At 39.5% G+C, this 14,510-nt stretch overlaps 1 protein-coding gene across 7 annotated transcripts in view; it reads right to left on the minus strand.

Moving 5' to 3' along the window:
• Positions 1-14,510, minus strand: part of Kif2a (kinesin family member 2A) — a 63,941-nt gene that overhangs the window by 30,157 nt on the left and 19,274 nt on the right. For 6 of the 7 annotated variants that reach the window (XM_027401519.2, XM_035440556.1, XM_027401518.2 and 3 more), the window contains exons 2-3: positions 2,184-2,278; positions 1,488-1,601 (exon numbers count right to left, since the gene is read on the minus strand). In XM_027401519.2, coding sequence (XP_027257320.1) covers positions 1,488-1,601; positions 2,184-2,278 — 209 coding nt within the window. Of the gene's footprint in view, positions 1-1,487; positions 1,602-2,183; positions 2,279-10,155; positions 10,180-14,510 lie in introns of those variants that run through there. The other variant, XM_035440555.1, reaches the window with a different exon arrangement.

The following is a 14,510-nucleotide window of genomic DNA, read 5'->3' on the forward strand; positions in this document are numbered from 1 at the left end:
GTCCTCTGATCTCACCTGAATGGCATGGCATGCACACACCTACACTCACACACAAACCAAGAATAAAATATTAATAAATAAAAATGTTAAAACCTTGGATTTTGGAGCACTTTTGATCTTGGATTGAGGAATTAGTAGTAAATTACATCTTTGGATCTAAGGCGGTAATACAATATTGACTCCTTTATTAAACTGAAATATACCAAAGTACTATGAAACAAACATGGCGAGTTATCCTAAAAAAGTTTCATTACAGGTTGCAAAGGCTTGGCTACTGTATAGATTAAGGCAACCAATTTTTGGTCCTAATTATATAGCTACTAAGAGTGAATTCACTTAGAAATAAACCTACAGCAAATAATTTAGTTACTCAATCCTGGCTGCACATTCCAATCAGATTAGGTACTATTTGGATAGTGGTATTATCTCAAAAGTGATACCCAGAAATCAGTATTTTTAAAAATCCAAGTGATCACAATGAAAAGTAATGTTTAACAACAACACATCAAGGCTGAGATGTAGAATGCCAAGGCAAAGGAGGAAAACTGGGCTTGATTTCAACATGGGAATGGGAGGGGTAGATAAAACTATGCTAATCCATTAAGGCTTTGAAGATGTGCATGGACAGTCCATGTATACATATTAAGAACCTCTAAGAAGTGACTCTCACTATGCTTAAGTTATATGAACTGAAACTCTGATTTGTGTTCATATACATAGTTTAAAAGCAGAGTATTTTTAGGATGGTTAAGTCTCTATAATACACTTGCATGTTTACATATGTTTTCTTGCAAAATATGGAATTCCTATAGGCTTGCAAGCCATGTCATAATGCATCTATGTATTAACGTAGTACCTGCACAAGGTAGAAAAATCAACAGATGCCACTGAATTAAACATTAATAAGTACAGTTTCAACAACATAGCAAGACTGTCTGATTTTAAAAGACTTGTATTTTGATGGAATTTATTAATAGAGTTTCTAGAGAATTGAAGAGCTGCCTTTAAAAAGATAAAATTAGTGGGCTTTTCACATTTGCACATGGCTTCCCGGAGGATGCAACACTGCCCCGAAGCATCTCCTCACCAACAACATAGCTAGTTACACTACTCTTACCAATTCTCATCACTTTAAAAGATCATCAGAGTATTTGTTATTCTTAACAAACAGGTACTTTGTCAGTCAGTAAGCGCTCATTCAACATCTTTAAGAAAACATCTTTAAGTCACCTATCCTGAGAGGCTATCACCCACCCAATCCTAACTAGGCAAGGAATTCTTATGATATGATCTAAAAACTGTCATCAATTGTGAACTGGACAACCTGACTCAGGAAGGCATACATGTGTATGCATGGATTCAAATGGTAGAATTTTTAAAAAATGTAAACCAATCAATCCTTAATATATACATATTCTTCAGAGTCTACCAGTCTCAAGTCAGCTTGAGTGAGTGCATACACACACACCCCTAAATTTATCACCTACCTTTACAATTTTGTTCACTTTTGATGATGAAGGTGGAGGTATTTCTGGACTAGGTTCAATCTCTTCATCAGGTACAAGGTCAGGGTTAAGTGAAAAGATGCTTTCCAAGTCAATCTGTTTAAACAAAAACATGGAATTATAAAGCAAATGACTCTTAAATGGCTTCAACCTAAAGTATGACGCCACTTTGCAAACTACATTGTTTATAACAATAGCTCACATATATTTTACACTTGATTTTAAGAAAAAGTGACCATCAAAACTACAAAATTGTTACTTATATATAGCAATCTGCAAATCTTATACGCTGAGCTAATGAACAGGTAATACAGGGAAAGTCTCCTTTTGGTTAACTTTTAAAACTCACTGGAAAATGAATTTTTTTTCTTTATGTATAGGGGTTTTATCAGCATGAATATCTGTGTACCATGTGCATATTTGGTGCCCCTGGACACCAGAAAAGTGTTGGATCCTCTGGGACTATTACAGATGGCGGTAAAAAAAACATGTTGGGACTGGAAATTGAACCAGGGTCCTCTGGAAGAACAGTCATTCATCTTAACCACTGAATCATCTATCTCTCCAGCCCCTACTTTAAAGTCCTTAAAGGAATGATACAGAATATCTACATCATAAAAAAACATAGTTTTCTATTCATAATCTTGACTAGAAATGATGTTTAATCAGAAACTGTACCTCTTTGCCTTTTGTATCTCCATTTTCTATCCACTCAACAGTGACACTTTCATTATCTTCATTTAAAGATGTTACCATTGCTTGGTGTATTCGGCCTAAGTGGGAATAAAACACATATTTTAAAAGCAGTGAGTGACAGCATTCTTAAACATGGTTTAAGATTTAAGGTTAACCACAACTTAGTAATCTGCATACACATGCACACATCCATATATGTACGATCTGAAAGTCTTACAAGGAATTTTCACAAAAGAACTTTATCTATTAGTTTCATAAAATCAAGTCCAGAAACTCAGGGTATTTGATAAGAACAAAAGTCTATCTGATAAACAGTCACAGTTACACAGGTGACTAAAATTTTATGCCATCAAACAATCTGATGATTAGGAAGTAAACCTGCTATGATTCCAAACTGACCTTGTGGTATACAAAAAAAAAAGATACATGATTAACTGTTATACTAATAAAAAGACTATGTGTCATTCACTTAAATCATATGTGGGACAAACTAAAGACATGATCTTTATACACAGAAAAAGAATGTGAGTCCCAAAAGGCTGAGGACTAGTAATCTAGTCCTCTTCCACATGTTGCCTGCCCAAATCGATATACATAATTTCTCTGAGGATTATAATCTTGCCATCAATAGACAGAATATGATACACAATGCTTTAAACTTGTTTTCCTTCCCTTTTAGTGGACTGAGGACTTTACCAGTCAGTAACTGTAGAGGACAATCATTAATTGAGACCACTACATAATATTCTGCTTAATTTATAGTGGCCCCTGAGGTTAATTTTCAATATCATAAACTCATGAACATTACTATCTGTCATTATACACTTGCCACTTATTTCCTTAGGACAAATTCATACAATCAGACTAATAGATTCTCATATACATATCCACCATTTACTGCTTATTGCATGTCTTCATTCCATTTGATTATTAGTCATGCATAGAAATGATTTTACACATCTATGTATTACCTAATAAAATGCTGAACATAAGGAATTTCTTAAATGAAACCCTCTTTTTTTTTTTTTTTTTTTTTTTTTTGGAGACAGGGCTTCTCTGTAGCCCTGGCTCCTAGAACTCACTCTACAGACCAGGCTGACCTCAAAGTCAGAGATCCATCTGCCCTGCTTCCCAAGTGCTGGAATTAAAATCATGCACCACCACCTTCACCACCTGTACATGAAACCCTTAGGGACTTTATAACTTATTTTAAGATAATTTTACAACATTTTAAATACCTAAAACAAAAACTGCATATTACAAAGACTGTAATGCTAATATTGTATTAAAGATAATAAAATTACTGTCAATCACTACATATATGTATAAAATCACACACATACATATGCACTACATAACAGAAGTCTTATAAAAATTAAAATTTTAGCTAGACACAACAGTACAAACCTATAATCTCAGCACTTGGGAAGCCGAAGCTGTAAGTCAAGTGTTCAAGGTCATCCTCAACTACAAAATGAGTTCATGTTCACCCTGGGCTACATCAAACCATGTCTCTAAAGCAATCAACCAATAAATACAGTATTAAGTACTAGCAATTGATATACTGATTGAAACAGGGTATTTGAACCTTGAACACACCATCTCTCAGCTGCTTCTTTTAAAAGGTAGAATTATCTTTTTTAAAACGCACACACACACAGTTGCTGCTTCCATGACACCATATACATTAATTTTAGCTAAGCTATTAATTTTAACAGTTCCACAGACAGCACAGATTTAGATACTCCTTTATTAAGAATAATTAAGGGGTATAGAAGGCTCAGCAGTTAAGAGCAGTTGCAGCACCCATACCAGGTGGCTCAAAATTGTAATCCCAACTACCGGGAACCCAACAACCATTATAAGCACGAAGGCACATCTGTAAATAATAGAGATTGCTTTCCATTTACTTTCCCAACAATAGGACTCTATTCCTCTTTATCCCTAACAATGAGCATTAATCTTAATGTTTTTACTAAACTTTTTCAAAACCAGATCCTTCTTTACACTAATTCTAATGCTTTGTATAAAATATCTGTCTTGTTACACCTCTAATTAACTCAGTGAGTCATACACACACAAAAAGACATGGAAACAAGGTGGGTGGAGACTGTTGGGAAGAAAATTTAAACAGTAGAGGGGGATGAGAGGAAAGTAGGAAGGGTATATGAGAATGACCAAAATTCACTGCACAGATGTATGAAGTTGCCAAAGGAAAAAAAACAAGAACAGATTTGTATCACTGTATGACTGTAATACTCTCCAACTAGTCTGTTTCAATCACTCTGCCCTTCTTTCTGTTCAACACACATCAACCAAATGATTCTGGTTTAAAACCAAATTACAGCTGAGTACGGCAGTGCATGTTTGTAACAATATCAGCACTAGAGAAACTGAGGCAGGAGTATTACTGCAAGGTTGAGAATAGCCTGGGCAAGGTAGTGAGTTCCAGCCAGCCAAGAACTTACTTCAAAACAAACAGGAAGGCTAGAGAGATGGCTGAGCAGGTAAAAGCACTTGCTGCCTAAGCGTTAGGACCTCACATGATAATCTCACAAAAGTAATAAAATCGGGACAAGAAGATTGGAGTAACAAGTTTTAGGAAAGCTTGTTATTGTGAGAGAAACTGAGTGTTCTACCAATAGCAAGAAAGCAAACATTTGAGCCGAGGAAAATGTGTTTGAATACCAGACACCCTGAAGAATAAACCCCAGCTGGATTGGTACAGTGGTACTCAGAAATCAGAGGCAGGAAGATTGCTACAATTTTGAGACCTATATAGCAAGTTCCAGTCAGTCTGAGGTATATATAAGACCTCGTCTCAGAGCAAAACAACAAAAAGAACCAGTAGGAAATGGAGAGGCCATGATGGGGGCTGAAGAGTGAGTGGGTCTATGAAACCAAGTCATGATGAGCACAAGCGAAAATAGGGTGAAATATGCACATCCCAAAAGATTAAAAAAAAAAATCAACCAATAAAAATATTCCTATTTCTGGCTATCCATTTCCACATTCCAACTTTTTAGAGGAACTTCTGTACTGATAACTAGGAGTGATAAAAATATAAAGCAAAATACCTAGTATTCATGCTATAAATCACAATTTCAAAGTTTTGAACCTTTACAGACAACCTACAGCTTGGCAATGAAAGAATAAAGAAAATCAACTAACACCTGGCATCAGCAGGTTTTTAGACATTGGAACCTCCAATGCAGAAATGCAGAAAGCCTTAAAACATAAAACAAAACAAAACAAAACAAAACAAAAAAACAGCCAGATGCGGGCTAGAGAGATGTCTCAGTGGTTAAGAGCCACTATTCCTTTTCCAGAAGATAGGGGTTTGATTCTCAGCACCCACATGGTGGTTCACAATCATCTGTAACTCCAGTTCAAGGTTAGCTAATGCCCTCTTCTGGCCTCCACAGGTACCAGGCATGCAAGATGTGCACATATACATACATGCAGGCAAAACCTATTGAAAAAATGAAATGCATAAATCTAATAATAATAAAAATCTAACCAGATGCACCAGCTAACACTAAACTCCAGAGGAAGTAAAATGGAGTAAAATGAAGTCATATTTGCTTTTTGCCACTTGAATAGGTAACTAGAAACTGTACTAACAATGCAACCTGAGGCTGTCATTGTTACCAACATACATCTCTAAAACAAACTTACTTATAATTAAGTCTGTTCAGATAAAACTCTTCACCAAACTGAGATCACTTAAGACAGTTTCTCATATTTTCTTCAAAGTATACCACACCCTTTCATATTCATGCCCTTGATCGCTTGGTATTTAGTTACTGTGTAAGGTAATGCACCTTCCTTCCCTTCCTTATGAAAACCAAATTGGTAGCACCATTTCCTGAAAAGCACTTTCTCCCTCTATCTGCAACAGTACTTGTCATGGTTGAAGCACATACGCACGACTCCTCTCTGAACCCAAGGTACACCGGCTTGAGAACTTTGCTTAACTCTGAAACAATCTCTCTCGCCTTACTGTTCTTAAGAGTTTGTTTTATAATCTTAGCCTTTTGCTTACTTGTGTATATTATAAAATCAGTTTTCCCATCCAAAAAAGTAAATCAATAGTATCAAACTGTTAAGAAGTCTAGTTGTAAATGAACTGAGTATTATTTTCTTTTCTCACAGGCAAAAAGCAAATATTATTAAAATTCGGTATCACATGCTAGCATCATAAAATGATTTATTTTTATTTAAATGTTTCATTACATTTTGTGTTTGTGTATATGAATACACACATGCTGCAACATATACATGGAGATCACAGGACAACTTTCAGGAGTTGGTTCTCTGCTTCTACATTATAGGTCCCAGAGATCAAATTCAATTGGTAGGCTTGGCAGTAGGCACCTTTACCCACTGAGCCACCTCATTAGTCGATAAAATGACTTTTAGTGGCATAGTTCTCCTTTCTATACAACAGGTGTTATGAAATGTCTGAGTATGAAATGTCCCCCTACACCAAAGTTGGTGACACTATTGGTCTTGGGACCTTTCATCTTATCTTCTCCACCTGGTCCTCACCTGGCCCCCACCTTGCCTTTGGTTTACCTTGAGTTGAGCCACTTTGCCTCACGTCACCCCTTACTCTCCCTATCATAATGGTCTATCATATCATACATTGGTTCAGAAGCAACAAAGCCAAGTGACCATGGACTGAAAACTTTGAAACAGTGAACCAAAATTAAACCCTTCCTTCATTATCTCAAGCATTTTGTCACAAAAAGCTGGCTGACACAAATAGAAAAATAAAAAAGGATTCTAAAGATGGATTTGGCTGCCACCCTTTCCATAACAAAGCTCATGTTAGGGTCCTGAGAGCTGTCTTCACCATGCAATCTCAGAACCAGGATTCCAGCGAAGGCCTAAAGTACCCAAGGGCAGTTCAGACCACAACTCCCAAGAGCACAGGCCATATTCATTAGTGGTGGCGCATGTGCAAGATCTGCAGGTGTGTAGAATGTAAGCACTACAACTGCTTCTAGCTAAGTTCCAAAGAAAAACTACATGGGAGCCCAGGCAGGACAGGACTACTACAGATTGTCTGCATGAGGGCAAAACCTACTAGGCCTATGGAAGAGGAATCAATTCCAGGACCCCAGAACAAGCAGGGATACCAGCAACATCAACACCGAAGAAAACTACAGGCAATTGTAGACAGAAGTTTCTGTCCCGCCTGGTCCTGCTGCCATTTAGTCCCAAATAAAGACACAGAGGCTTATATACATTATCAACTGCTTGGCCAAAAGCTCAGGTTTCTTACTGGCTAGCTCTCTCTTAATTATTTTTTCCATTTTTTAATTTGAATTAGAAACAAGATTGTTTTACATGTCAATCCCAGTTCTCTCTCCCTTCCCTCCTCCCCTGCCACCACCCCCCATACCCTTTCTGCTCCCCAGGGAGGGTGAGGCCTTCCATAGGGGGGTGTTCAGATTCTTTCATATCCTTTGGGATAGGGCCTAAGCCCACTCCTGTGTGTCTTGGCTCAGGGAGTATCCTTGTATGTGGAATGGGCTCCCAAAGTCCATTCCTATACTAGGGATAAGTACTGATCTACTACAGGAGGACCCATGGATTTCCCATCTCTCTTAATTATTAACCCATTTCTATTAATCTGGCATCTCCACATGGTCTTGGCTTACAGGTGATGCCCGGGGCATGTTTCTTCCTTGGCAGCTATGTGGAGTCTCCCTCGAGACCCACTCTCTGCTCTCCACCTCCCAGCATTCTCCTAGTCTGGTAGCCCAACCTATACTTCCCACCTGGATACATCCTATTTGTCCATGGGCCAAAACAGCTTTATTCACCAACCAAAAAGAGAAACATATTCACAGCATACAAAAGAACATCCCCCCCCCATCAGGTAATAGCAAGTCAACAGTCTGAGAGCAGCTGTGTCTTTATCTGGAGGTAGAACTGCCTGAGGCCCCTCTAACTGATTATTTGGGAGCTTTCAAATGGCTTCCCTGCTGAGTTCTGAGCTCGCTTTCTTACCTGTATCTCCCTTTACAGTGAGAATTTTGCCTTATGACTTCCCCCACCATTCTATCCTTCGAGTGGAGAACTTGTTTTGATTTAACTGACTCTGAGCTGGAGAAGTTAAGGCTTTGGAATTACTGAGATGGGATAACTGTATTTATATGTATAAGGGGCAAAAATGAGTAGCCAAGTGTAGAATGCTGTGATCTGAATATGGTTTGTCTTCTCATCTCCCAAAGCTCATGTTGAGGCTTAATTCCTTTAGGCAGAGCATTCAGAGGTAGGGGCCTAGAGGGAGGTGTCTGGGCCCTAAGGAGGGAACTAGGGTGCTAATAAATAATTTAGAACCATCTGTAGGAGCTAACATTCCTACTTAATGAGATTAGTTATTACTTGAACTAGTTACTATGAAGCAAGTTTAGCTTCCTTGGCGGTCTTGCACCCACGTTCCCCTTTTTCCTCCATGTATAAAGTAGTATGACAGCCTAGGGGAACCTGGGCAGATGAAATCTATAAAATCTTGGGCCTTTCAAGCCTCCAGAAATGTGAATTGAATAAACCTTTTTAATCAATTCTGTACTCTTGGGTATTGTTATAGTGAGAACGAGCTAAGACAATGCATAATCATATTCAAGTGGAAGCTTTCCCTAGCAGGACATATGGGTCCTCAAAGCATTTTCAAAGCATCTTAAATACTTATTACCACCTTGTTGGACTTAGTGTTGAATGAGCAAAGAGCAATTATAAGAAGAAAAAAATGTTGCTTCTAAATCTAATTTGATCTTATTTATTGCTGGTTACTTTTGTATCAACTTAACACAAGTTAGAGTTAACTGAAAGGATGGAATGTAAATTAAGAGAATACCTCCATAAGATCCTGCTGTAGGGCATTTTCTTAATTATTAATAGGGGAGGGCCCTGCCCATTATGGGTGGTGCCAACCCTGGGCTGGTCATGGGTTCTATAAGAAAGCAGGCTGAGCAAGCCACGAGGAGCAAGCCAGTAAGATGCACCCCTCCATGGCCCCTTCCTCTAGGTTTCTGTCCTGTTTGAGTTCCTGTCCTGACTTCCTTCAATGATGCCAACTTGCTTTTGGTCATGGTGTTCCATCACAACAACAGTAACACCAAGACACTCATTGATACCAAATATGACAGCACTGTGTTTATATACTCACTGTATTAGCTACATTGCTGAAGTTGGTTAGTTTGACTTGATAACACACTAAATTTTCTTCCCATTTAAAGTAAAGTTTCTCCACCAGCATTTTCATACACATATTTTTTAAGGAATTAAAAACCCATTAACCTCCAATAGGTCATGTCTATGTAACTGCCTAAAAATGGGGTCCTCATATGTTTCTGCTGAGGACCAATATTTTCACATATATTAAACTAATCATTTTCAGATGAACTATTACAAAGTCAGAATTCAAAGACTGTGTGCTCGAATATGTAAAGGTCAAAGGCTAACTACTGATGTCATCCCTCAGGAACTGTCCACCTTTTTTTGTGACAGGCTCTCTCAGTGGTCTACCTGTCTCGGCCCTCCCCAGTGCTAGGATTACAAATGAGCACCACCATGCCCAGCTTTTATGTTTTACAGAGGTTAGAATTCAGGTCCTCGTGCTTGTACCAACTCAGCCATCTATCTCCCTAGACCAAAATTCAAGAATAAGACAAAAGGAAGTCAGGCAGACAAGTTCATGATTTAACCTAAGGGAAAAGTAAATTCCACAAGTTTAAATACCAAGATAATTTATAAAAATGACTGGTTAAATAGATATATAATATTTTGAAATCATAGCCTTTATTTCAATGTCATTTTATGTTCAGCCTATTTAAAAATCTCTACAGTGATGCTCAACTTTTTGTTATAGTAAAAATAAACAGTTTAGAATTCAACTTTCAAATATCTGCCAATAAGAACAGGTATTTATAGTACATGCCTTTATTTCCAGCAATCAGGAGGCAAAGCCTGGTCTACAAGCTCTCAGCCAACCAGGAATATATAGTGAAAGACCTCAGAAGAGACCCGCACCCAGGAATCAGCGAAACCACGAACTCTGGATGCAAGAACAAGAGGGTTTATTGATGGCGCCGGGCACCCGGGGACTTAGCTTTTTGTTAGGCTAAGCCCTGAGCCCCGGAAGGGGAGTCCTTTTATAGGGGAAAAAGGCACCGTAATAGTCAGGCGAAATGGCCTTTATCTTTTGCCGGTCCAGATGGCTGACCTTGGGACGGAGCGATCCGGCGGGGGCCGGGGCCGGCCTTGCGCGGCGGTGGGGAAGTGCCGGCAGCTGTGGGGATCAAGGGTCGGGGGTTGCAGGGGAGGATGTATTCCCCACGCGCTCCGCCAGCTGCACGCTCCGCCAGCTGCACGCGGGGAAACTTAAAAGAGAAAGCTAAGGGCGGGGGTCTTTCATTCCCCCATTTCTCTTGTAACTGAATGGAATCTTTCATTCAGAGGTCTCTGGATACTCTGGATCTATTTGCTTTAGCTGATGATATTGTTGAGTTAAGACTAAGGCCTGTACAACAGATAGTCGTTCTCTGATGAATTGAGTCAGTTTGTTCAGAATGCAGGGACCAAATATGAGGATCAAAAATAGAATAACCAGAGGTCCCATGAGCGTGGATATAAGGGTAGTCAACCAGGGGGACTTAGCGAACCATCCTTCGAACCATCCTTGTTGAGACTCAAATAGCTGTTGCCTCTGTTTTAGCCTCTCCCTAAGTTTGGCCATGCTGTCCCTAACTATTCCTGTATGATCTGCATAAAAGCAGCATTCTTCCTTGAGGGCAGCACATAGCCCCCCTTCCTGTAAAAATAATAAATCTAATCCTCGTCTGTTCTGCAGGACCACCTCAGAGAGTGATGTTAAGGATTTCTCGAGTGCACTGACTGACTCTTCTAGGACCTGGATATCCGTGTGCATGGCTTGTTGTAGAAGCTTAAAATGATTAATTCCCTGTAGGGCAACGGTTCCGGTCCCTATGCCGGCTGCTATGCCCCCCACTGTAATTCCTCCTAATAATAGGGCCACGGTAAAGGATATTGGCTCCCTCTTATATCGGGTTGAATTCTCTAGTACGCTGTAAACATATTCAGGTTGGTGGTATGTGACTTTGGGCCAAAGTTCTATCAATATACAAAAGTCAATGGTGGTGTTGAGAACAGTGGTAGAGACACAGGGAGTCAACCCAGTACTGCAAGCCCAATAAGTTCCATAAGGGGCAACAAGGTATCGGCTGTCCTGAGATAATGGCTCTACTTGGTTACATAATTCTTGATGTGGGGGAGGAATCCTGCCTATGCATAGCCCCTTTCCTGAGACCTCAAGACAATGTGAGCTTGTGCTGCATGGCAGTTTCACAACTGGTAGGCGCTGAGGTCTGGTGACGCCGGACCCAGACAGTGTCCCCGATCTGGTAGGAATGGGGAATGGTAGGATGGTCCCTCTGGTCTTTATAAGTTTTTTTTTTTTTTTTTAAAAGGTGTGAGCCCATATGGCCTAGGGGTATGCTAGGGGGAGTAGGAGGGCCCAGTCTCTAGTGTCCCCATCAGGGAGTGATAGGTACTGGCATCCCCACACAAGGGAGTTCCCTTTGACTTAGCACTTCAACCAGGGAGAATGGACGGCGAAATTCTTTTCCAAACTGCTTCCTGCTGACTTTGGGACAAAGTTAGGGACCCCAGAAGGTTGAAATGCTAGTCAAAAACAAAAAGGAATTTAGGCAATGGGGAATCCATCAGGGGCTTCTGGTTAGCAGACATTGTTGCAGAGATAGGGGGTGTCCATATCAGCAGACTGGTTCACATCCATAGCAAGTCTAGGGTTCGCAGTCTACTTAGAACAGTTTGAAGTCAGCAACTGGTCTGTCAGAAGCAGAAACCTGTTTAAGACATATTTAAACTAGGAACAGAGGTTAAAACTTATTTATAGAAGCCCACGGTGCAGAAAAAGCAGATATCTGGATATCTGTTCAAACAGCAAGAACATATTTATAACTTTGAGTCCTAGCAAAAACTACAGATTTGGGCTATAAGCATGTACATTTTTCTTCTGTCCAGAGAGCTAGGTATGGATTGGACAGAGGTGCCTTTGGCCTGATGAAAAGCCCTTTAAGTTTGTACTTAGATGACAACCAAAATAAACTTAAAAACCTTGAGCTTGTGCCTGAACAGTAGATAGTCATTATTTTATCAGCTAACATACTGACTAGTCTATAGTGGATCTGACTGTCTGATGCTGTCAAGCTGACAACCAGTAATATTTCAGAGATCTGAGAAGGGTATATTTTATCCGAATCTACTAAAAATTGACAGAAGCCAGTTAGAAGCAAGTCCATATACAGTTAGCCAAATCCAAGTTTCTCCATTATCGTTGGAGGCAGCTGTCTCAAAGAACAACAATCTTCGCCAGGCCTATATTGTGAGAGGTTTTATTTTCTCTCTGTGGAAGAGGGACATGGAAAAGACTGACCTTGTTTTGTCTAGGCAAAGGGGTACAATCAATTTTCCAGTGCCCAGCAGCTTTGTTCACAGTCTCGGCCAGGTTCTGGCAGGCGGCAGGTTTCATATCTGAGCATCTGCTCATTGGTCCAGGTGCAGGAACTGAGGTGCCTGTAATCTTCGAGTCATTGTCAGGATCTGGCAGTCTGTCTGACATTATAAACTTTAAAGATAACAATTTAAATGCCATATTCTGAAGATCTCTGAAGCATTAGAGGTCTGTTTGTCTGTTTTAATTACTTGCCTTAAGCACACATTAAGTATACAGGTGGCTAGGTAAGGTCTTATTTCTGTAAATAATTTTTAGTCTGACTGTAACTGGTTTTAACTTAGTAAGATGTTTGAAACAGCACAGCTGAACTTAAAACTGCATAGAGCTACCTTATATTCCTTAAACAGTAGCTTAACTTCTTTCTTAGGCAGGGTTTTTCTGTGACTTTGGAGCCTGTCCTGGAATTCGATCTGCCGGACCTGGCAGACCTTGAACTCATAAAGATCTATCTGCCTCTTATTCCCGAGTGGTGGGATTAAAGGCATGTGTCACCAATGTTCTAAACTTAAGGCGTGTGTTACCAACATCCTGAGCTTAAAGGTGTGTGTTATCAACATCCTAAACTTATTTCTAAAATATAAACTGTAATATCATATAATAGATCAGCATCTTTCATAAAACAAAAACTTTACATTGTCAGGCTTTGCTCAAAAATAATTTTAAATTGAAGCTCTTTAAGTACAAACATTAATAAAAACAAACATAAAAAAAACTGGTTTTAAAAAGAAATTTAAATTCCCTTAAGGTCTTTCTGTAATATATAGAAGCATTAACATTGTAAATCTCAATTGAAAAACTTGTTTCTAAGATGGTACCTCTAATTTCCATGCGGTCATCTTTAGTCAAGATGGCGGTTTAAGTATTCTTTTTTTAATTTTAGCAAAATGGCGACCAGTCAAGTCATATGAACATTTTAAAACAAGTATATATAAAACAGAATTAGCTTAATATGGTTAAAATTTTAGACATGAGAAACCATAGCACAGTTTACATTTTTCTCTGACTTATAATAACCTTTTTTCTGATTTTTAACAACTTTCCTCTGACCTTTTACAACTTGCTTTGACCCTCCATAACTTTCTGTAACAATCTTCTCTGCTATGACTTGCTTGCTTTAATTTTCTATAACCTTTTAGTTCATTTCTCTGACTCTCTTTGACATTCCTATACAAATTTCCTTTTTATTATTTAAGTTTCCTACATTTTTTTTTCTCATTTTTTAGTCAACATAAAAATTTTGTCAAAGTCCCCTTTTCATGAAGTATAGCAAAAAGCACATTGATCCCTGTCCAGGTCGCTGGTGGCCTGCCCTGGATCTTCCGGATCATAGGGAGTATACATCCTATATATTTCTTTTAGTCTCTCTAGAAAAGCGGCAGGTGATTCCTCCGCCCTCTGCATCATCTGCTTCACCTGGGCCAAATTGGTGGGTCGGTGTCCTGCCCCCCCCCCCAGACCCGCTGCGAACACCCGGTGATAGAGACGTCCTACCTGCTTCAGTGGTAAAATCCCATTCAGGTCTTTTAAGAGGGCAAGCTGCATCAATTTCATTGGGCAGCTGTTTCTCCTCCGAGGTTAAGGGGACCTAGGCGGCGGCGGCCGCTTCTGCCTCTGGCGGGGGCGGCGGGGTTAGAGGGGGAAAGGAAGGGGGGGCCCTTGGGGTGTCTTTTACCTGAAATATAGTTTGGGGGTTAAAGATATCATCCCGCGGCCAGCCCACGTCAAAGGCTGGCCCT

The sequence above is a fragment of the Cricetulus griseus genome, chromosome 2 (assembly GCF_003668045.3).
Source record: "Cricetulus griseus strain 17A/GY chromosome 2, alternate assembly CriGri-PICRH-1.0, whole genome shotgun sequence".
Lineage (NCBI taxonomy): Eukaryota > Metazoa > Chordata > Mammalia > Rodentia > Cricetidae > Cricetulus > Cricetulus griseus.